This window comes from Polyodon spathula, chromosome 11 (genome assembly GCF_017654505.1).
Source record: "Polyodon spathula isolate WHYD16114869_AA chromosome 11, ASM1765450v1, whole genome shotgun sequence".
NCBI classification, from domain to species: domain Eukaryota; kingdom Metazoa; phylum Chordata; class Actinopteri; order Acipenseriformes; family Polyodontidae; genus Polyodon; species Polyodon spathula.
The window spans coordinates 8550561-8572976 of NC_054544.1; the positions used below are offsets into that span (position 1 = coordinate 8550561).

The 22416-nt window shown below is 36.5% G+C and overlaps 1 protein-coding gene across 1 annotated transcript in view; it reads left to right on the forward strand.

The window, feature by feature from the left end:
- lrp1bb (low density lipoprotein receptor-related protein 1Bb) overlaps positions 1 to 22416 on the forward strand; it is a 348887-nt gene that overhangs the window by 125096 nt on the left and 201375 nt on the right. The window contains exons 3-6 of the mRNA XM_041264893.1: positions 569 to 688; positions 2797 to 2925; positions 6706 to 6963; positions 10767 to 10929. Of these exons, the coding sequence (XP_041120827.1) occupies positions 569 to 688; positions 2797 to 2925; positions 6706 to 6963; positions 10767 to 10929 (670 nt within the window). The remainder of the gene's footprint in view (positions 1 to 568; positions 689 to 2796; positions 2926 to 6705; positions 6964 to 10766; positions 10930 to 22416) is intronic.

The window sequence follows — 22416 nt, forward strand, 5'->3', positions numbered from 1 at the left end:
TGGATTTCTTGTCACCATTTTAGTCACCCTCAACCTAACCAATGTCAACTGTTAACTGTTAAAGATAGATTGTGTGTGGCCAACCAGATTGCAAGCACTGTGATGAGAAAATTTCTGAGCGTCATTAGCAACTGTGGTTAGGGTTGCAGGGAGAAGCCCAATAGCTGCCTGCCAACTGCTACTACTTAAGAGAGACCTTATATTACAGGTAATTTGCTTCAATTGAAATTGAATTTAAATGGCCCTTTATGATGTGGTATGTCTTTGATTTGGATCTTGGATGGGAAAGGTGATGGGGCTTGCACATCAGTGAAAGGGTGAGTGGCCATTCCAGGGGATAAAATGATCTTTGAAAACAACACCATCTCAAGGGCTAGTGAAAATATGTATTTTTAAATAAATCATTTTTGAATTTAAGGCTAGGGTGATAAGTGCTGCCTGATCAATACACTGTTAGGGGGTCTTAAGATTTACTGAAAGAATCAATCCATAAAAGAGTTAAAGGTTAAACAACAAAACAATATCTAAGCAATTTAAATGAAATTATTCTTTCTTTTTTTTTTTTCAGAGCTCTTACCGAAATGTCATCGATTAGGATGTCAGTATGCTTGTGTCATGACAAGAAATGGAACATTTTGCTACTGTGGAGATGGCTTTAAAGTAGCAGAAGATGGCCATAGTTGCACAGGTAGGCATAAAACAAAACACATACTGTATAGTTTTTATTGAAGTTACAATGACACTTCAATTACAGTACAATGAAAACTATTACATTTAAAAGGTACTGTGCATTTTATTGAAAATACGGTTGTAAGTGAGCTTTTTTAAAAGTTTACAAAGCAAATGAACTGCACTTGAAATCTACATGTCTCACCTGCTGCTAATTTCTCAGCTTTGTGTCTCATAGTAGTCATACTCATTTTTAAACCACAAAAGCAAGGTGTCTCAACATCAGGGTATTGAGCAAATTGGAAACACTGATGACTTGCATCCACAGTTTGCCATTCACTTTTGACTGCAAGGATAATGCACATTGTTTCTTTTTCATTTCAATACTTCATGGAAATGGCATTGATGCATGAGCACTATAACAACTTGAAAACTGTGTCTATGGAAACTTGAAATGATTAATATTATCAACAGTCCCAAAACGGCATTAAAATACAGTAGAGGTACTAATCAAACATCCAAACAAAATAACACTAAAGCGAAATGAATGCAGTGTCCGGTGGGCCTCCAATAAACCCACACACAAACAAAACACCACACCAATACAAAACCAACACACCGACAGGCAAAAAAGACAAAGGAAAATGAATAATTATACGGGGAAACCAATTATGATAATGGATGATAAATTAAATTAAGGCCTAACAAGTCCAACGAAGCAATGTACTTGTAATCAAAATTAACAAAAGAACAAAACCAAAATTACAGGAAAAGTAGAAAAAAACAGCCAACAGAAAAGGAATAAGCTCACAAACAAATAATGAAGTTCCGAATAGAGTCCAGTACTGATGATGATGGTTGATGAAAAAATAACGATCTTGATGAGTAATGAGTCTGTCGAGTAGTACCGGGTTGAATGGTGAACAGACATTTGTAAAAAATCAGGAGGATCTCGAACAAAATGGAAACTGAACACACTAAAACAAACCCTAAACAGACCTTGAACAGCAACTAAACTTAAACAAGTAACAGTGTAAACAAAAAAGAAATGTTTAAAGTACAAGATTTAAACAAAAGAGTAACTGGATGCACATATATTATCTAAAATAAAATTAAACTTACACTGTAGTTAAGTAATATGCTGTTTGTATAATCGATTCCTCAAGAGAAAAGGAAGTGCTCTCGTGGCCTAGCCAGCCAGCTTTAAACAGGTGGCTTCCAAGGAGCTCTGAGATTGGAGGAGTTGATATCTGAATGAGCCAATGGGGGGAGAGGATGAACAGAGTTCATTGAGTTTTAACCTGGCCAGGTTACTGACCCTAATTAAAGGGACAGGTGGGTAAAACTTACACCCACTTTATGGAGCATGTGAATTGCTACGGTATTGTGAAGGAGTGTATGTTCCCTTTTATTAGGACCCTGGGCACACGAGTATACACTCCATCTTTGGTAAGGGCAGGTACAGCCAGGGTTCACCTAAAGTTGAACAGATTAGCAGCTCATTCACCTAACCACCTCAATTGGTAATTGGAAACAGCTACACTTGATTCCAGTGTCTAAAAGCTGAGGTTTTCTGTTTGTTAAGGGAGAGAAGACAGTGTAATAGCAGTTGCTCCTAAAAATAAACATTGTAATTAACTGGAAAAAAAAATATATATGCTGGTACAATTTTGTGGAAAACAATGATAGCCTGTCCACGTTATACAGAGAGTTTGTTTGACTGTGCCTGAAGGTCAGTGAGTTTAGGGTCCGAAAAGGGGTTAGGTTTACCTATATGTTTTGTTTTATTTTGCACCATTAAAGCGACAGAACCCTTGTTGTCTACTGTTGTAAATATTGTAAATAAAAGTGCACTATGGTATTTAACAGTATCTTGAGCCTGATTCCTAAAGCAGCAGGATAGTAATAGTGTGATCAGAGGTGCCTTCCTACACCAGAAGACAGGGGGCGTTACATCACAGTGTTTATAGCCACATAGCAAAGCTAACAACCTACAAATTACATAAAGTAGAAACAGAAGTTGCTTTGAAAATGCATTATTTTTTTGTCATGTATGAAGTGATTATGGATTTAGGTCAGGCTTTGCATACATTTATTGCTTATGAATCACCTCTCCTTTCCTTTCAGATTATGATGAATGTGCTGTGTATGGGACTTGTAGCCAAACCTGTATGAACACCTATGGGTCATATGGATGCAGCTGTACAGAAGGATATGTAATGCAATCTGACAGAAAATCCTGCAAAGCTAAAATAGGTGAGGTATTTTTTTCCCAAATGCTGAGCTGATGTGAGTTATGGGAGTGGGTTTATTAAATGATGTGCTGCTTTCACTCATTACTATTTAAATCCTACTGTAGTTTTGCCTTTTTAAAACCATCACAGAAACCAAAAAATAACTATTTCAAAGCTTTTTTTTTTCTGTTTTGCTTAATTTTGAATGTCGATATAACAAAAGTATGATCATTAACCCATTAAAATTGTAGATAGCACATCTCCTTGCAGCTCAGCCTGCCATTGTTTATTAAAATAGTGATGTATTACTTAATTCAGTGTTGGGGTTATACTAACCACAGAAAAGTATACCCACCATGACAATAATGCAAGGTTTGCAGCCAAAATACTATAGCTTGTATCACAAACCAAACAGTATGTGGTCTAATTACAGTGCAATGACAGTAAATAACAACTACCAATACAATAAAGCTCCAGAGTGGCGCATCCGGAAACTCTGTGCAGACTCATCCGGCACTCTGTGCAGGATGCACCCTATAGCCTGGAGATCGCCAGGTTTGAATCCAAGCTATGTCACTGCCGATCGTGGACGGTAGTTCCCAGGGGGCAGTGCACAATTGGCCAATCGCTGCCCGGTCGGGGTAGGGGTTAGGTTGGCTAGGAAGTCCTTGGCTCACTGCACACCACCACCCCCCTATGGCTGGCTGGGCGCCTGCAGACCAGCCTGTATGCAATTCAGAACTGCGTGGTCCTCCAAAGCGAATATAGCTTCACGGCAGGCTTGCAGAGCAAAAAAAAAAAAAAAAAAAAGCGGACAGCTGATGGCACTCATTTTTAAACACTTTTAAACAGACAGCATACGTGAGTGTGTTGGTAAGAGGATGTCCATTTCTTGGTTTTTGAATTGAGGCGAATCAATTTTGTTTATTCAAAATCAATTCTTTGAACACAGGTCAACTATGAAATCAAATTACTGTAGCAGACATTCTGTATTGTCACTTCTCATGGGAAGTAGCAGATAGTAGCATTGTAACTACTTTTATTGTAAATGTACTTTTATGATTGTGAATACTTCTATAGCTGGAACAACTTTATAACTTATAGTATTTACAGACTGTCAATTACTTTCTTTTGCGTTTCAGCTAGTATGCTATTTTATAGGTCCTTAGAAAGTAGATTGAATTTAACTTTTTTATTTTTTAATCTTTCATCACTTCAATTGTAGACAGTTGTAAAACAGTGCAATTTTTTTTTTTTTTTTTTTTACAATTTTACAGCCTTTTTTTAACAGTTTGAAATGCCCACTTCATATGTCGCTTCACCACTGCAGAGTCTTAAATTATATATCATAAATGAACATTGTGCTGCAAAGTAGAATATTCAGCTCTGCAGTTGCTTTAATATTTTAAGAACCTTAATGATATTACAATCTCACTTCATTAACCATCTGTGCCATGTGCCCTTTTCTGGATGCAAATTTAATACTGCAAGATTCTTTTCACTTAAGTGCGTCAGGTGCTACATTCTACTGCATGGGCCAAACTTCCTGACCCTACGAGCCACATGCCAAAATTTCCATATGGTCGAGAGCTGCAAGACACGTACTGTAAAACATGAAATGTTTGCGAGCAAGACATTTTAAATACTGGCATTTTTGTGCAGTACAATAGTTGTTAGGCTATCTCTTGATGCCGGCAAAATACACAAGGGATAGAACTCTGCCTACACAGGTTCTGTGTAATTTGTATTGTACTGTAACAGACTGGTGTTTTACATTATTTCAGTTTATATGGTATGTATTATGCACGTTAAATAAATATATATTCAGTTATTATGAAGCAGAATACAATAACTGCTCTGATTTCACCAAAAAACACCACATAAACAGACAAATTTGTATAAGGATTCTTTCTGAAAAGCTCTCCCTTGAAGATCTGAATGCTAGTTCATTCGAGCTGCAAAGCGTGCGTCACCCAGCATTTCATGGGGAGCCGCACTTGAACTGCAAAAGGGCTGCATGCGGCTTGCGAGCTGTTGTTTGGCCACCTCTGCTCTACTGTGTCAGTAGGACACCGCACACCAAACTCTCATTAGCACTTAAAACAGATTGGTAAATTGTAATATGCAGAAAATAACAAAAATAAAGCTGTAGAAAGATAGTATGGAAAATAAGAAACATTTTCACGCAATGGAAGAAATAAAGAGATAATCCCCTCTGAAAGGTAACATAGTCAAACATACGACAAATGTATGCTTTTCCCAAGCACTGAGGGGGGGGGGACTTGACAAAAACTGTGTCTGTCTTATACAGTGGGAGCATTTCCAAAAGTAGTATGTCAGTGAATGATTGTAACTCAAGTATCTTAGCAACAGAATGAGATAAACTGCATGCTTAGAGTAAAGGATGATGGTGCACAATATAAAGGCTCTTGACTGAAGGGCCCATTGATGTAGCTTCGACTCACTAAAGAGTTAAAAATTGACTATAATGTAAAATATCATATGTTTGACAAAGCACCAAAGGTAGGTGGTCCAGGGTTCGACATTAACAATGGCCTGGTGGCCTGGGGAAGGTAGAGGTCGCAGTTTGGCCTGTTGCTTCTACTAGTAGCTAATGTAAGGGTTTTTTTTTTGTGTGTACTCAAATATGTAATATGCTATTCAAATAGTTTTTTTTTTTTTTGTTTGTTTTTCATGTATTTGGCTACACTGACCCATCCCAAATTAGGATTATTATAATTCAGTTTTAGCGTTGCTGTGACCATATGGTAACAGCTTGGTTGCAGGTTTGATTGTGAAAAAATGAGTATCATTTGTACACATATATTTTCAAATCTTGAATGCAGTATTTTAATTTTCTGACAAGCACACAAATGTGTGCATGCAAATGGCTGAAGCAACATATATTGAAAGGCTTCGTTTAGCCACTTTCTTTTGAGACTCTCTTTGGTTACCGTACACAGTTAGATACATATTGAAAATAAAAACCATCATGAAAAAATATAAAAATATATTGGGCCAGATAAGATTGCATCCGGGCCTCTAAAAACACAAGCTCAGTGGCCCAAGGGGCCAGTAGTTAAAAATCTAAACGTAGAGACCTGCTGGTCTCCACCTGGCGATAATCATAAATGTACTCTTTGCACTGAAGTACTGTATTAACGCCTGCAGAATGTTGTAACAAAGAAAACATGTGGTGTGCAGTGACGCAGGGGAGAGAGACCCATTGAAGTTACATTTAGAAGCTCTAATTAAGGGCTGTAGGAGTAATTTTACTGCATAATGTTTTCATGTTTTTGTAAAGCTAAATCTATTTATATAAACAGCTGTGAATTAGCCTACATTTATTATGGGTTATTTCTAAAGGGTTTTGTCAACCCCCCCCCCCCCCCCCCCCCCCCCCCACCACCACACCAACACCCTTTCAAAACGTAGCCTGCCTTTGGGTGTGTATTCTAAACTCTTCATGAAAATACATTTCATATGGCAGCAAGATCAAATTACATATTTGTAAAGAATGCACACTTCAACAACTGTTTCTACAGTGCTTGAAAAATGTATAGAATAAAGAACAATAAAGTGAAAGGCTTATTAAAAAAATACAGTATTGTTTATCATGTTCATATTAGTTATTCCATATGAAACTAGTGCAATGTAGATAATTTTTTTCAACAAAATGAACATCGGGCCTTGATAACGCCAGCGTTTCAATATCCGATTGTGAAACTGCATGTATTCCACTGATGCACGACCCAAAATGAAATGTTTCTGAAGCACTTGTTTTTTTTTCCTTCTCTTTCAGAACCTACAGACAGGCCTCCGGTGCTCTTGATTGTTAGCTCGGAAAGCATTGCAGCAACATATCTTAATGGAACCACAGTACCAACACAAAACTCATTGCACAGCAATGGGACTCTTACATTGGACTTCAATTATGATGAAGAATCAGTTTGTTGGGTTACAGCTGTTGAATCTACAAGTCAATTACGATGTGCCAAGATGACAAAGTTAAAGGGTTTTTCAGAAGAACGCGAAATCAGAACAGCACAAAGCCTTCACAGTAAGTGTATTTCTTCTTGCTTTGGTGATATTATGATTGCATGTAATATGGTTTTAACCAGATACTCTGATATAGCAAAATGTTTTTCAATGATTCATTATGAAGCAGTGTAATATTTTATTCAGATAAGTTTCATAAGGAGCAATACAACCGTGATTTACTAAAATAGGAGAAAGGGTTGTGTCTGATGTTTCAGATACCAAAATGTAATTTCAAAAACAAATTGCTTCCCAGAGCTTGGGTTTCAAAAGAAATGCTGCAAGCGATTTGCATTTCTGATTTCTAATTTGAGAAGTATGTGATTTTAGAGAATTGGAGCATACATAACACAAGTACATAACAACAGAAATGTGTTAATATGGGTTAGGCTTCAAGTAAATTTAAAAGGAAAACTTTATTTTCAAGTTGTCTTGCTCAAGACACATGAAAAGCATTAGGGTTCTTACAGGGCTTGTTTAACTTTAGAATACAAATGACAAAATCATTAAATCTAGTTTTATGACTTGTAGTAAAGTAATGACCTCAGTCTCATGCAGTTTATGAAATGCTGTACTGCTCTGATTTACCAAGCTTAACAAAGTAATCTAAATTTATCTCAATGCTTGCCAGAGGATACACAATCATTGCTAATGTGTTGCTTCATTTTATGCCAGTGTGTGCCAGTGTTGTAACTCATAGCAAGACACCCAAATCTTCTATCAATTCAAGTATTTCATTATGAAGGATTTGATACATAAACACAATCCATAGAAAATACACTTGATTTGGAGTGGGGAGGAGAAAATCAGTGAATGGGTGTCTAGCTTACAGCCTAAATAATGTATTTGATTTTCATGACATCATATACTTGTCTTAATTATAATACAGACTTTTTCAACTGGTATGTATATTAAGCTCAATATTGAAATAGCAACACTATGTAACACAATTTTTGTCCCTGGATAGTAAGTGTTATTTCCTAATTGCTTATGACTCAAAAGTATAGAAAATGGCTATTATTCTCCATAAACTTTGCTTTTGTGACCAGGACAGTGATATTTCAAAATATCACTATTTCCAATGGGAAAACGGGAAAATGTGTGTCTTTTCGTTCACATAAAGTCAGAAAAAAACAACATATGAATCCAAATTAACATGTATTTATACTAAATAATACAAAAATGACTACAAAAGATTTAGAAGTGAGTAGTTTTTCGAGATTTACGATTATACTGTAAGTACCATTATACTCTAAGTGCCAATAACAAAACTATTCAGAAAAATAGTACAAGTACTTTTATAAGCAGTTCTATATGTCTGCCATCGACATTTCACCAATCAGTCCTAGTTATAAAAAAAATAAAAATAAGAGTGTGTCTCCGCTAATACATTAATTCCAGTTACCATGGCACATCACCATTCTATTCTATAACTGCATTTATGTTGGTTAAACTAATACGAGTTCCCAAATGCTATTTCAGGCATGTGTTTGAGCTGTTCTTTCAGTGTCTGCAAGTGTGATTGAATAGTACTATACCATAGGGACACAACTAGGTTCATAAAGCAGTTCTTTATATTTAGATTGAATCGATTGCTTGTTGCCAAACAAGACAGATGATCCCATATTGAATGTCATTGGTTAATTTATTTCCAGTGATTTACAATAGATGTTTTTCTATCTTGCTTAACATTATAAAACGATTTATTTTAAAAGCAATGGAAACAAAATCAAGTAAATCACTAAAATGTGTTGCAAAATAACAATACGTGGTTAATGATGTGAGAAATCTGAGAAAGAAGGACTTGACAAGAGACATTTTGGAATAGTAAAATAGATCCTGTACTGGTTAATATATAGAAGTGGATTAGGATAACACAATTATTTTACCCCGTAGAGGGTTAAATATATCAGACGTGGATAGTATAGACTGTATATCTACTATATATCCATTGGTGAAATTTGGTGTGAACATTTGAAAAAATGTGGGTTTTAAGAATCATATTGTGTGTGTGTGTGTGTGTGTGTGTGTGTGTGTGTGTGTGTGTGTGTGTGTGTGTGTGTGTGTGTGTGTGTGTGTGCGTTTGTTTGTTTGTTTTATGTATCTCACTTTTTCACTTCACTTACGCACAATTAGCTGAGCTATTTAGGACTATCTTGAACAACCAGAATGGTTTTAAATTACTAATCCATAGGCATGTGTTATGTACGTTATACCATGCCTGATGCCATTTATGGAGGTTGTGTGCACTGAGAACAATGGTTTTGTTTCTACAGAAGATTTCTGGGCATGACCACGATAAGAACATCTCTTACTATCCGTCCCCCAACCTTTTTACCATATGTGTGATAACATTACTACTGAAAGGAAATTATACTCTAATTTTATGATTACAACAGATGACTGCACATGTTTGAAGTAAATATGAAATTTTTGATTTATAGCCTGCGTAGATTTATAATGAGCTGTTCCATCGGCATTTAAAATTATGACTGTAGTAATATAGCTCAATAAATCAAAATTGTATCAGACACCTCAGGTTCAATTCTGTAAGGACTTGTCTCCAGATCTGTAAAGCTTGAATCAATCTTTACAGAAACTTAGCAAGTTACAAATGCAGGTGGGATAGTTTTTTAATAAGGTTGTTCAGATAGCACTGGAAACTGAAACCCTCAATTATGTAGATCAATGAGGGCTCCTCACACTATCCAATCAATGCAAAAAATAAATGTGATGAACCTTGTTTTGGAGTGGACTCCAAACAGATGTTCTTCTACTCATATAATCTTTGTAGCACTTCAGATGAGATGTCATGCATAAACATTTAATAACATGGTAATAACTGGATAAATGCCAACTTGCATGGTGACTACTGGTGGAATACATGTTTAATTACACTGAAATGGTCTGTACCACGGTGTTGCCAGGTAGCCTACTTATATTCCGTGACAAGCTGTTGTTCACAGGGCACTTTCCATATAATTACACAACCATTGCCATATAACAGCAGGAACCATTGTTACAGTAATTACCAAGTTACTATAATGACAAGATATTCCTGCCCTGTTAACTCACAACTACTGAGTTACTTCACCATATGATTGACTTTAGTTGTAGCATAAAATCACTGTATCACAGAATTTAAATCTCCACACGTAGTCTGGTTCTTTGTGTCTGTTTTTTTTTTTTTTTTTTGTTTTGTTTTTTCCACAGATTTCAATAGGAACAATACTTGGTTTCTTATGTATACTAAATTAATTTGCATTATTGTAAAATGTAAAATCAGCAAGTTACGCAGTGAACTGAATACTATACAACTAGAACTATTTTTTTAAATTAAATGTTCAGAGGGTGTTTGTCCTATATATTTTAATAAACTGTAAATAGTAAGCAGGTTAGTTTTAATAACTACTAATCTGAAACAAAAAAAAAAAAAGCACTGGATATGTGCAGGATATGAGGAAATAACATGTTTTGTGTTTCTTGTAAACATGACAGGTTGTTCTGAAACTCTTTAGTATTGTGTTTTCTACAAAAACAAAAAATAGTATATTAGTAGGGCCCACAACAGAAGGATTTCAGCCTATCATGCTTATTTGGAGCTCTTAATATAACCACTTGAACTGCAGATTTCCCCCAATCAATTTTCAAAGGAATATATATTTTTAAAGTAATTCCTTAAACTGTGTTAGCACACTTTAATGTTTGTTTGCTTAGCAACATAATTCAAATGTAACAGGTATTACAGCACCAGACATGTTGATGTCTTTGAAACTTATTTTTCATTTTCAATGTTTTTTTTTTTTTCCCACTTTTTATTTCTAGATGTGGAACAAATGGCCATTGACTGGCTAAGTGGCAATTTTTACTTTGTGGATCGGATCAGTGACCGAATATTTGTATGTAATCAAAATGAAGATGTTTGCATCACTCTCATTGATCTTGACCTTCATAACCCAAAAGGAATTGCTCTCGATCCACTCGTGGGGTAAGTAAAAGTTCAACAATACCAGCTATTATTTATTTTTATGGATGCTCTGTTTTCATTATGCTGTAAGAGAATTTGATGATTCATGTTCGTTTTCAGCAATTTAATCCACCTTGTATAGATCTGAATCAAGTCATGGAAGGTGGATGCAAATATTAAAGCCAAAAATAAATCCCAGAATTCTCCATCCTCTAGTCAGGCCTACTACTAAGTCTGTTTGTCTTTGTGGAATGATTGATTATTTGACCTCCCCTTCAGATATGTCTGGTTGTCAAGTAATTAGGTTACAGCTAATATAACAATTGGAATTTGCTTTATTCAAAAAATCATTACTAAACAAGTTTGTGTCGCAGCTGATTTTTTTACACAGAGAATCTTTCAATATATGGTAGGCCTTTCTGGTTTAGAGGACAAAAAAGATCCAAGAAATGGTCAGTTTCATCTTCAGTGGTCAATCTGTTAATCGATAACAGACCATGCTGAGTCTAACAATATTTATGATGTTTATAGTTTCAGTATTCTTTGTGTTTTGATGTTTAGTTATTTTGTATGGCCATGTGAATATTAAGACACAAACTGATTATTTTAGGGGTAATATACTGTACAGTGACTGTGTAATAAAGACCTATGCAGAGTACCTGTGCATAGTACCTTAGACCTATGTAGAGTACCTGTCTATGAGTAAGGGCTCTGCTCCGTTGGGTTGGTTGCTCATGGGTCTTAGGAGATCTGACAGATACAGGATACCATCCTTAGAGAAGCGGTATCGCTCGTACAGGTTGGAATCTGGACTAGTAGTCGGATCCTAGCTATCACTGAACACCCTCTCCTGAGGAAAAGCCCTTCTTATAATTATAGCAGCAACATCTACCACTTTCGGTATAAAAGATGACACCATATTTTTTTCAGCTGTAAAAGTCAGGATTAATCTTTGTTAACATTAGCACACCCGTACTGTGAGGGCTCCACCCCCTCATGGTATGGGTGTATTTACACACACAAATGCCCGAGCCGAGCCAGAACCAAGCCGTGAAACTCCAGCCTCGCAACATATCTGAACCTGGCTTAGGGCTGAAGCAGGCTGTGGGCGGGATTATTGCATTTCATCATCACGCTCAAGTGTCATGCCAAGAGAAAGTGACAACCCCCAGGACCACAACTGGTAAATGTTTTCCTAACTCCTTAACTTTACACTGTGGGCCACATAACAAGGCACATCTGACTAAAATAAAAAATAAAATAACTCCCTCTCTATAATGCACATATAGTGAAGCAAAAATGTAACTTTCCATGAATTAACCATGCATAAAGCTATATTTTTTACAAAAAAAGGTAACATTCCCGCTGATGGATCATTTGTTAGCAGATTTTAAACTATAAATAGCCTGGCTAAACTGCTGTCGGGGGTTCAATTCAAAGTGACAGACAACCAAACAAAGTGTGAGAAGGAGAGCGGGTTGGGACAGGATAAAAGGAAATGGGCTCAACCCCTGTTCGGCTGCTGCCAGAGCGGAGCTGAAGCGTCTCGTCTCCCAAAGAAAGCTGCAGCTCCTTTCGCAGCAAAAAAGTAGGTACATTAGAAAAAATAACCATGTAATAGGCCTAATATTTATTTAGTTATAAAACAAATGCTGAATAAGATGTCTGTTTTATAAAGTGCCAGCGCAGCTTTTCTTTAGTTCAGATACTGTATCAAAAGGGAGAGACAGAAACAGAAGTTAGACTGAGAAGTTGTTTACAGTTTGAACAACACAGGTGTTGTGACAACACTGTATGACAGGTACTTGTAGAAATACTTGCATGAACTCCCCCCCTGGGGAACTTAGGTTCCATGCGTAAGATTGTCCTCTCGGAATAGCTTCTCCATCGTGATACCGCGATAACTCGCTACGTATGCTTCAATATATATGTATATATTATATAATAATATATATATAATTATTAGATATAATATTCCTATATATATATATCATATATATAATATATTATTATATTTGGTGTTGTGATTTCATTTTATAAGGATGTAATTCAATTATGTAGACCTGTAATATGGTCCCCCATCTTTGCTTCCTTTGTTTAGGCGTGTACACACACACACACACACACACTCGCGCGCGCATTCTCAGTACTTTTCCGCATTAAAAAAAAAATCCATGATAAAAAATTATTTTATTAAATTAATGCTTATTTCTATTTTTGCAGTCTGTGGCATTTAATTTAATCGACTCAGCATGTTCATTATGCGTGATGTCTCTCAGCTTGACTCGCCTTTCTCTAGTGTAAAAGCAACTCCAGCTACCCAAGCCGTACCAGGCTGGCTCGACTCGGCAGGTGGAAAAGGGACAATATAGAGTATGACTGCCAGACTGACATGTGGATTAGTTAAATAGTTAAATGAAATGTATTGTTTAAATTTTAGCAATACTTACCATAACCCATACTTAATACTGTACTTTATAGAACACTGACTTGATCCATGTAACAGTATACATTTATGTATTGTATTTATAGAGCTGGACTACATGGAGATTTTAATATAAATAAAGTGCATCAACAGTCAAGCTGGCTAAAAACTTTGCCTGATAATCAAAAGAAATGTGTTGTTTAAATGAGTGCGCACACCAACAGTACACAGGACAAATAAATAAGTTAATGTCCCACCGCATTGTCACTTGCGACACCAGTGTTACACACTTCATGTGATGGATAACTTAACATCTAAAGACTTTAAAAACGTCAAAAGCGAAGCCCCTGCACATACTGTCAGTATCGCGTAAACATCATTATGGCATAAATATATTGAACAATCGTGAGGATCTAAACACAAATGTTTGTAAGAATTGCATTTACTTAAGATTTTCAAGTCAATATGACTCTTAGCATCCCACCTGAAATCCCATCATTGTCAACAAAGAGCGCTCGGTACAGCTTGACTAGAATCCTTTCCGGGTTCCCACTGGTGTTTTATTGTTTATGACTGTCTCTTTCTAAAAGTCTACATTAGGACCCAGTGTAACAGGAGGAAGAGTGACAGTCACTACACCAGTCATAACAGGCGGTGCTTGCACCCAGCAACTCCTGCACAGAAACTTGAACTCTGCGTTGTGTCTAGAAGAAATAGCCCAGCCCATGAAGTGTGTTGCTGCCTGACAGTTTTATTTTCTGATGAGTAAACACAGAAAGCAAAATCATCAATGCTCACACACACCAGGTTACATCAGGCATCTGCATATCAGGACTGGGATAAGTTTTGTTTATAAATAAAGAAACCAAATAATTTTACATAATACAAAACATGTACCTGATGAGTAAACACAGAAAGCAGAAAGAAATCATCAACGCTTACACACACCAGTTACATCAGGCGTCTGCATATCAGGACTGGGACGAGTATAGGGGTGCCAGGTTCTCTCCTGAATTTCCACCCAAATCGATCCTAAAAATCTCCCAAATCAGTTTCCCCCACAAAAAAACCAAAACAAACAAAACAAATGAATAAGCACATAAAAAGCCAATCTTTTTTAATGCTAGAACCTGATTTTATACTGTTACAGGAATGTATACTTGCCACTGGTCTATACCTCCCACCTCATTGCAAAATGACATGTGGAGTAGTATTTATGTATGTAGGCAGTTTTTAAAGCGATAGTACAACTTAATCCTTAAAGCCTACCTTGAAATCAGCATGCCAGTGTCTCAGCAATGACACTAAACTGCTTTTCATCGTCATCCTGGGTACTGCTGCTTAAGTAGATCTGTGGTGTAAAACACCTTAGCATTTCACTGGAGGGCTTGAACAGTACACAATGTATGTTCCTTTGTCTCAAGCTGTATCTGATTCTCATTACGGCTTCTGCAGTTTCAACATGCATTTTGTTTCTTAGCTTTGTATTAATGCAGTTATGGTTTGACAGTGTTTGTTCCACTGTTGTGTTGGACACTGGAAGAGTAAGGCGAGCACTTGCCAGAGTGCTAATGTGCTCAAATATTTTATTACTACCCGAGTCGCAATCTTCTGAAACCTCTGCCCAGAATTCTTCGCTTCCAGATGTGTGCAGCCACTGTTTATTTGGTATAATTTGCCATTTGTTTACTCTAGGCACACTGCTTTAAATGCCACTGCAAGCTCTGTGATGCTAGGCCGTAGCTGAGAGGTGGCAATGTTTGGATGCACACTATTATCTTTTCGAGGATTGAAATATCGGCTAACAGTCGTTTTTTAATCTCACTACAGACTTATTAGGAATTCTTTGCAATGGTTCTTTACTTCACTGAGAAGGATATTTTTAGCATGCCCACATTCCAAGCTGAAATGGTATACAAAGCTGATGGCTGCTGTTGGCATAATGTAATCCTTGAAATTGTAGTTTAACAGATGCTTCCTTTTCACAGTCTGAAGCTGAGCAGGCACAACAACCTTGGTCAGTAAAGATCAGTTGCATCTTCAAGTAATTTAATTTGCTCAACATTATCACTTTGGAAGAATGTATTTACCCTGGTCACGTCTTTTAGTATTCCCTACAGAAAAAACATACATTTTACAGTATCTGCCATTGTACATCTGATAAAGCCGATCAGCTGTATAGCATATTTCCTTATCTTTGGCCAGCATGAAGTGAAGCTTAAGGATATCCCATTGATCTAAAATTACACATATTGACTCATGTCTTGAGAGCCACCTAGTGTTAGCCAGTTGAATCAGTTTTCATTTCCCAGAACATCAAATTATTGTTTGTATTCATGTTGCCTCTTGCTGCTATGAGCAAACCAGTTGTAAGATTCATGAACTAGAAACTCCAGGTTTCTTGGAAGCACAATGCATGCTTTTTCTGCTGCTAGATGGAGAGTGTGACAAACACACCTCACTACAACTAAATGGCTGCAATCTTTTTAAGCTTTGATGACACTGAACAATCTTGTCCCACCATCACATTTGCACCATCCATACCAATGCCAATTAAATGGTCAATTTTTAATCCATCATCATGCAGTGTCTTAATTAGAATGTTTGTCAAAGTTTATAAGTTTGCAAAATGTAGTCACATGTTAACGGTGTGACTCACTGTAATAACAAATCCTAGCACAAAACAGCTTCGTTGTTGATGTCTGTACTTTTGTCAATAACTAATGAGTAGTTGCTCTTTCCAATGTCTGTTAGCAGTCCCTCGGTCATTGAAGGAGCGATGACCTGTTTTATTAATACAGTGCATTTTGACCTGCTTCAGTATATCTGATTTAGGGTCAAGAGATGGCAGCATTTCTGTCAGGTGATCGATGGAGGCGATACAGCCATGTTGTGTAAGGAAAACCGTTGTTTTTCATTTTGCTTGTTTACGAGCGTCTTTTATTACTGGCACCACAAAATGTGACATGGAGCACGTTTTTGCTCTGTCCAACTTAACTTCCTTCAGGTATTTCACTGAGTGTGCGTGAGCTAACAAGTCTTTTTTGTTAGTTTTCAGAATTGCTTGGCAATACTTGCAGCGAGCTGAGAAATCATCTCCAGAAACTAAAGATATCCATCGTGAAATAAATAATAATATATATATATATATATATATATATATATATATATATATATATATATATATATATATATATATATATATTACCGATGTAGAGCTGCACTTCTCTCATAAGAAGATAAATAAAAAGTAATAATCCTGAGAACTCACTAACCAATAATACAAAAATAACTTAAACATAATCATTAAATGTTAGCCTGTGTAGTTCATGGGGCGTGCAGCAGGGGGCTTCCAATTTCCTGTCAATTAGTACCTATTTTCTATTTAAGCCCTGATCACTTGCACCTTCGCTGTCTAGTGTTTGGTTTTCCTCCTCCTCCCCTCCTCTACCTTCTCATACATGCCTTCGCATCGGTCGTCTCTAGGGGGCAAGTGATCTCACTTCCCCAACCTCAGGGCAGGCTTCAGCCTCCCTTGACCTTCAGGGGGGTTCTCACCATGTGAGTCAGAGCGGACCCACTATGTTCTTTCGCAGCTTCTGCGCTTATCTTGCCTCGCTCAAGGCTCTGTTCTATACTCTGTCACAGTTTGGGACGTGGCCACTTATGCTCGAGTCCCATACTAACCTCTATGCCTTGTTCTTATCTCAGGTACCAGGCAACGTGAAGTCTTGGCCAATTGGGGGTCTAACGAGTTCCCCTTTACAGAAGTCTCAGACTCTGGGTACCTCTCCCTGTCTATCTCCTTTTCTTTGTCTTCCTCTGAGGGGCGGCTCCCCGAGTCATAACCCTCATATGTGTTTTTGGTTGCTGGGTCCTTCGCCCCTGGGTCGTGGCGGCATCGTCGCCCTCAGTCAGTGACCTTTTTCTGTTTCCTGTCTTCGGTTGCTGGGTCCTTCGCCCCTGGGCTCGTGTCGGCATTGCCGCCCTCAGTCAGTGACTATCCTTCTATCCGGTTTCGGTTGCTGGGTCCTCCGCCCCTGGGTTGTGTCGGCATCACCGCCCTCAGTCAGTGACCATCTTCTATCCTAGGTTCCATGTCCAGCTTCGCTGGTCTGCTACTAGAGTGGGCCTCGCCTGCTCTTCTATCCTAGGTCCGGCCCTTTCTAGCTGGCACTCTGTCCTACTTACCGCTCCCTTCTGCTATTTCTGCCCTATCCCTACCCCCGAGCTCACGCCCTGTGAACTGAATCATTTAAAGTGTTCAGACCACTGCACAACCGATGCGACTGGAGCAAATAAATAAATATTAAACCAATGGATTTAAATTATCGATTGTACACCACAGGTGAGGCAAACGTGAAACCTTATATACTGTACAAGAGTTTCCTTTTTACCGTATTTCTGAAATGACCGGATTATAATAGCTAACAAATACTGAAGTTTAAATTAAAATACACCAAAATATAGGCCTATTATGTGAAATAATGTAATGTTGATCCTTTTTGCAAATCTGGGCACTACTGAAATTCATAATTTGAATAAAAACATAATTTAAGCTTCGGAATTGCGCTCTAATAAATGTTTTCCTTTTTTGTAGCTGTTACAGGCATTCCTAAAACTTAAGCCTATGGCCCTCAACTCACCTTTCAGTAATGGGTCAAACCAGTGTATAACACAATGTATATTTATTGAATTTTTTGATGCTGTCAAGTGGAAGGGCATTTCTCTCCATTACACCAGCATAAATACATGGTGTACATCATTAAATGTTGTAGAAATGTTTTTCATCCTTTATCACTTACTGTGCAGCTGAGTGCACTTTTGAAAATCTAGAAGTAAAGAATGTTTTGCTTATGGAGAATGTATTTGCCCAGGGGGATAAAGGTCGATAATGACACATTAGAAATGTAGTGACTGCTAGTGAGTACAGTAAATAAGGAATTGTTATGCATTATTTTGTGTATCTTGTTAAATGCAGTTGGATTTATTGGATTTATCACTTATTGTTCAGAACAACAACAACAAAAAAAGCATCAGGGTATCATTCTGTTATCAGGTTCTTAGAAGATTTTTGCTTAGAACACATTAAATCTATCCGAATGGAAAGTATTGTGCTGATCCACATATAAGCAGGTGCAATTAATTAGCATGAAAATAGAATGAATTAGAATGAAGAAATGTTTGCTCCGAATGAGGTTTTCATTTTCTTTTTTATCTTTCAAAGTTCAAGGTGATCATGAATAAATGTATTATATAATCAAATACTGTATATTGAATACTACATTTAATTATAGCATACATTTTAAAGTGTAAGAAGTTTAAATAATGGGGGTGTAGGTAAACATTTAGTATTGCTTTATTGCTTTTCTAGTACCGTTCCAGTATAGAGGGATTACTCTCCAAAATACTGGAATGCATGTTTTTATACTTAACTGTATATAAAACTGGAGATGAGTGTGTCAAGGAGATTGATGTGAAAAAATAGACTTGTTTATTGCAGAAACTGAAATTAAGCACCACCTTAAGCAAAAAAAAAAAAAATAAATAAATAAAAAGATTAAAAAAGTATATATTGTCTTATTGACAGATGGAATTATTCTTATTTGTGTACAGTCAGTGTATGTTTTTTGTCTTTTCATTATATCAAATTAAGCATTGCTGTACAAATGTTTTGGCTTGTCTCCCAGTTCGAATTCTGTTAAGCACACTTTACCTCAGATATTACATTCTCTTTAGAGCTAGAAATGTAGTTTCAACAACTTTCAATTACAGTGATTAAAAAAATCACTCTGCCACTGTGAATAAATCATGTATTGCCAAATGAAACTTGGCAAGTGGAGGCACCAACAAATGGACAATATGACAAACACTTTCATAAAACATTTTTTTTTTTTTTTTTTTCAAATCAGGTAAATAACAGTTCCCATTAAGGTTTATAAGATTCACTCGGATGATTTAATGCAACATGTCACCTTAATAGTAATGAGCTATTTGCATACTTAATTGAGGGAGTGTCGAGTAATTATCCTTTCATGAGGAATTACCATGATATTACAGGTACCGACACATGACAGCCAATTCTGTTTATCAATGACAAAAACATGTAGGCCTATTACAATAGCATCACAGACTTTTGTTAATTTTAGTGTGAAAATGTATTAAAATCATATAGGCACCATTAATAGTGGGAGGTAGTGGTCAGGTTTTTTCTTTATAACCGTTATAACCGAGAGCCTTATAGCGAGGGAGCACTATAGATATTAGAGCTGGCACTATTGAGCGATGCATCCAAAAAAAATTAAAATTCTCTCTCTCTCTCTCTCTCTCTCTCTCTCTCTCTCTCTCTCTCTCTCTCTCTCTCTCTCTCTCTCTCTCTATATATATATATTATATATATTATATATATATATATATATATATATATATATATATATATTTCAATTAGAAGTTAATCTTTTTGCTTTGAGTGAAAACGAAAGGACATTGGTAAAACGGATATTGATGGGCAAATACTCCAGCAGCCTATACACAGCAGATTACTGTACCTTGTAGCTATTCAAACACATAGAAATCTATCTATATATATATATATATATATGCTCTTCAAACCAAACTATTTGGGATGTAAGTACATCTGACAAATCTATAAACCCAGGGGTGTATGCATAACATTGTACAGACAGTCGATTATTAAAAGATGCCTACAGCAGAAGTAAATGAAACCATTTAAAATCTTGCAGTCATTGCTTGATGCTGTACACATCATGGGCACCCTTGATGGAATAACAAACACAGCCAAATGCAGCATTTCCATTGGGTCACAAAAATGATGTCCTTCAATTCAATTCTCTTTTCACAGCAGTAGAAAAAGTGGCTATGATTTTATGACATCCCAAGTTAATTCAAGTTGATACTTTCTCTGCAAAGTAATTCAGTTTTATGACTAGAATAAAAATCCAGACCCTGGTTAGACCACACTTAATTATCTTTTGACTCCAATAAAATATGAAATATACGATTTGATTAGTCTAAAAGAGACTATTCAGGGATCACCATTCATTCAGTTTGACACACAAAGATGGCTGTTGTTCTTAATGTAATGTGTTATAATGCAAGCATCAGCATACACAATGTCTCAGCACATCCCAGGCTAGGTGCACTTATACATGTCATTAGTTTGCCAGAACATCGTCATTCTTTGTGCCTTCTTTCAGACATCACTGTCAGTTCTTTTAGGTTAAACTCTGTCATTTTGGGTGGCTGATCTGTGAAATCACCAAGCTAGTCAATTATGTCTTTACATTAGGTAATTAAATGGAAAATAAGGATATTTATCATTCTTTGATGTTCTACTGTATAACATTAATTTATATTTTGGGGGATTTTGGCAATAAACGTATGCTTACAGGTTTACACCAGTATCTTTATAATCAGTAACATTTCATAAGTTTTGTGGCCCAATTCTGATGAACACTAATTAAAAAAATGAAGGCAACATGAAAACTTACATTGCGTCATGCCATATCTCCAATGTTGTGATTTTGAAGAGCAAATGGCAGCCGTTGACACAATCTGATTAGTGCTGGCCAATCAATGGAAAGTGGGAGGGAGGAAGAGCAAGCCATGGGAAACACTACTTCCCATTTAATGTGGAGTGTAATGCGCATGTGTGTTCTGTGCTTTATCAATAATAATACACATTCATTATAACCATACAAATAAACATCCCAGAACTGGAACTTATATTGGGCACAGTGCCAAATCTGTATCTGTACAATGTGAAACCTAATTAATGTTATTGTGGTTATGAAAAATATCGAGTTTTAAAAATATATTTAAGTGGGGTAAAAAACAGACACTGCATCTGTTGAGGACATGTGTGCCTGGTATTGGAAATATATTGCACTGAAATGTTATATTATTATTTTACACATACATGCTACATTGAACTATTTAACACAGCATAACATTTGTTTTGTTTGTTTGTCATACAATTGAAAAATACATTTTTTTTAAATAAAATAGATAATAAATAGTTTAAACTTGTTAATTTTCTCAACTTTGTCTCCTTTGTTGTATCACTCACAAGCTGCTTATTTATTGTGTGTTCAGTAGCATTCCTGCTTTTGCATTTTCTCTTTGAAAGACCTGCTTGAGGAGGTTTGTTTAGATTGCAAAGGAAAATGAGAACTGAAGGTTCAGTGGGCATTCTCCAGAACCTTGACAAAGCCAGCTGCCTCTTCTATACCCTGAAACTTGAGAGTGGCTGTCATTAAGTAGCTTTTTAAGGAGAAACAATTCCTGCTTGTTTTACCTCCGGAATCCCCTAAAAGAAATTAAAAAATTAAAAAAAAACAAGAAAAATGTGCTGTGTTTGTTATATATAACTTCTTGAAAACGTCTCAAAATGACAGATGCAGCTGCTGTTGACTAACTAAACAATCATTAGAATGCTAGTTTATATAAAAAATGTTAACAAGCGAAGAAATATAAAACGAGTGAACTGTGCATCACAACTGCTGCTGCTCACTTACAAAAGGACTTGTTTTATGTCTGATTCTAAGGACGGAGCATAATGAGGTTAAGTGACTTGCTCTGGGTCACACACAGTGAGTCAGTGGTTAAGCTGGGATTGAACAGTGAACCTCCTCCCTTTTAACCATTGGACCACCAAGCCTCTTTGACGCTCCTGATCAGCAGCTTCATTTAAAAACAAACTGCCACCGTTATCATTTTCACTACACCAAGCTCAGTGCAATGGAGAAGAAATAATAAATTCAAAATCAAAATATAACAAACCATAACAAGAACTCAGATACAATGAGGTTCAGACAATAACAGAAGAACTGAAGGAAACATTTTTAAAAGAGCAATAAAATCAAAGACCCTGAATGCCCCTCAGGAGTGCTCTTTATAGGACTGAGTCTATAACTGTACAGAAGTCAGATAAGCAGGTGCTGGTTACAGCATTGTTTTCATAATACCTCACTACGCTTAGCTGATTGCATCATAATTTACTGTATACTGTATAAAGTACACGCAACCCCCAATAAATAAAATCATATTTTCAATCCAGCTTA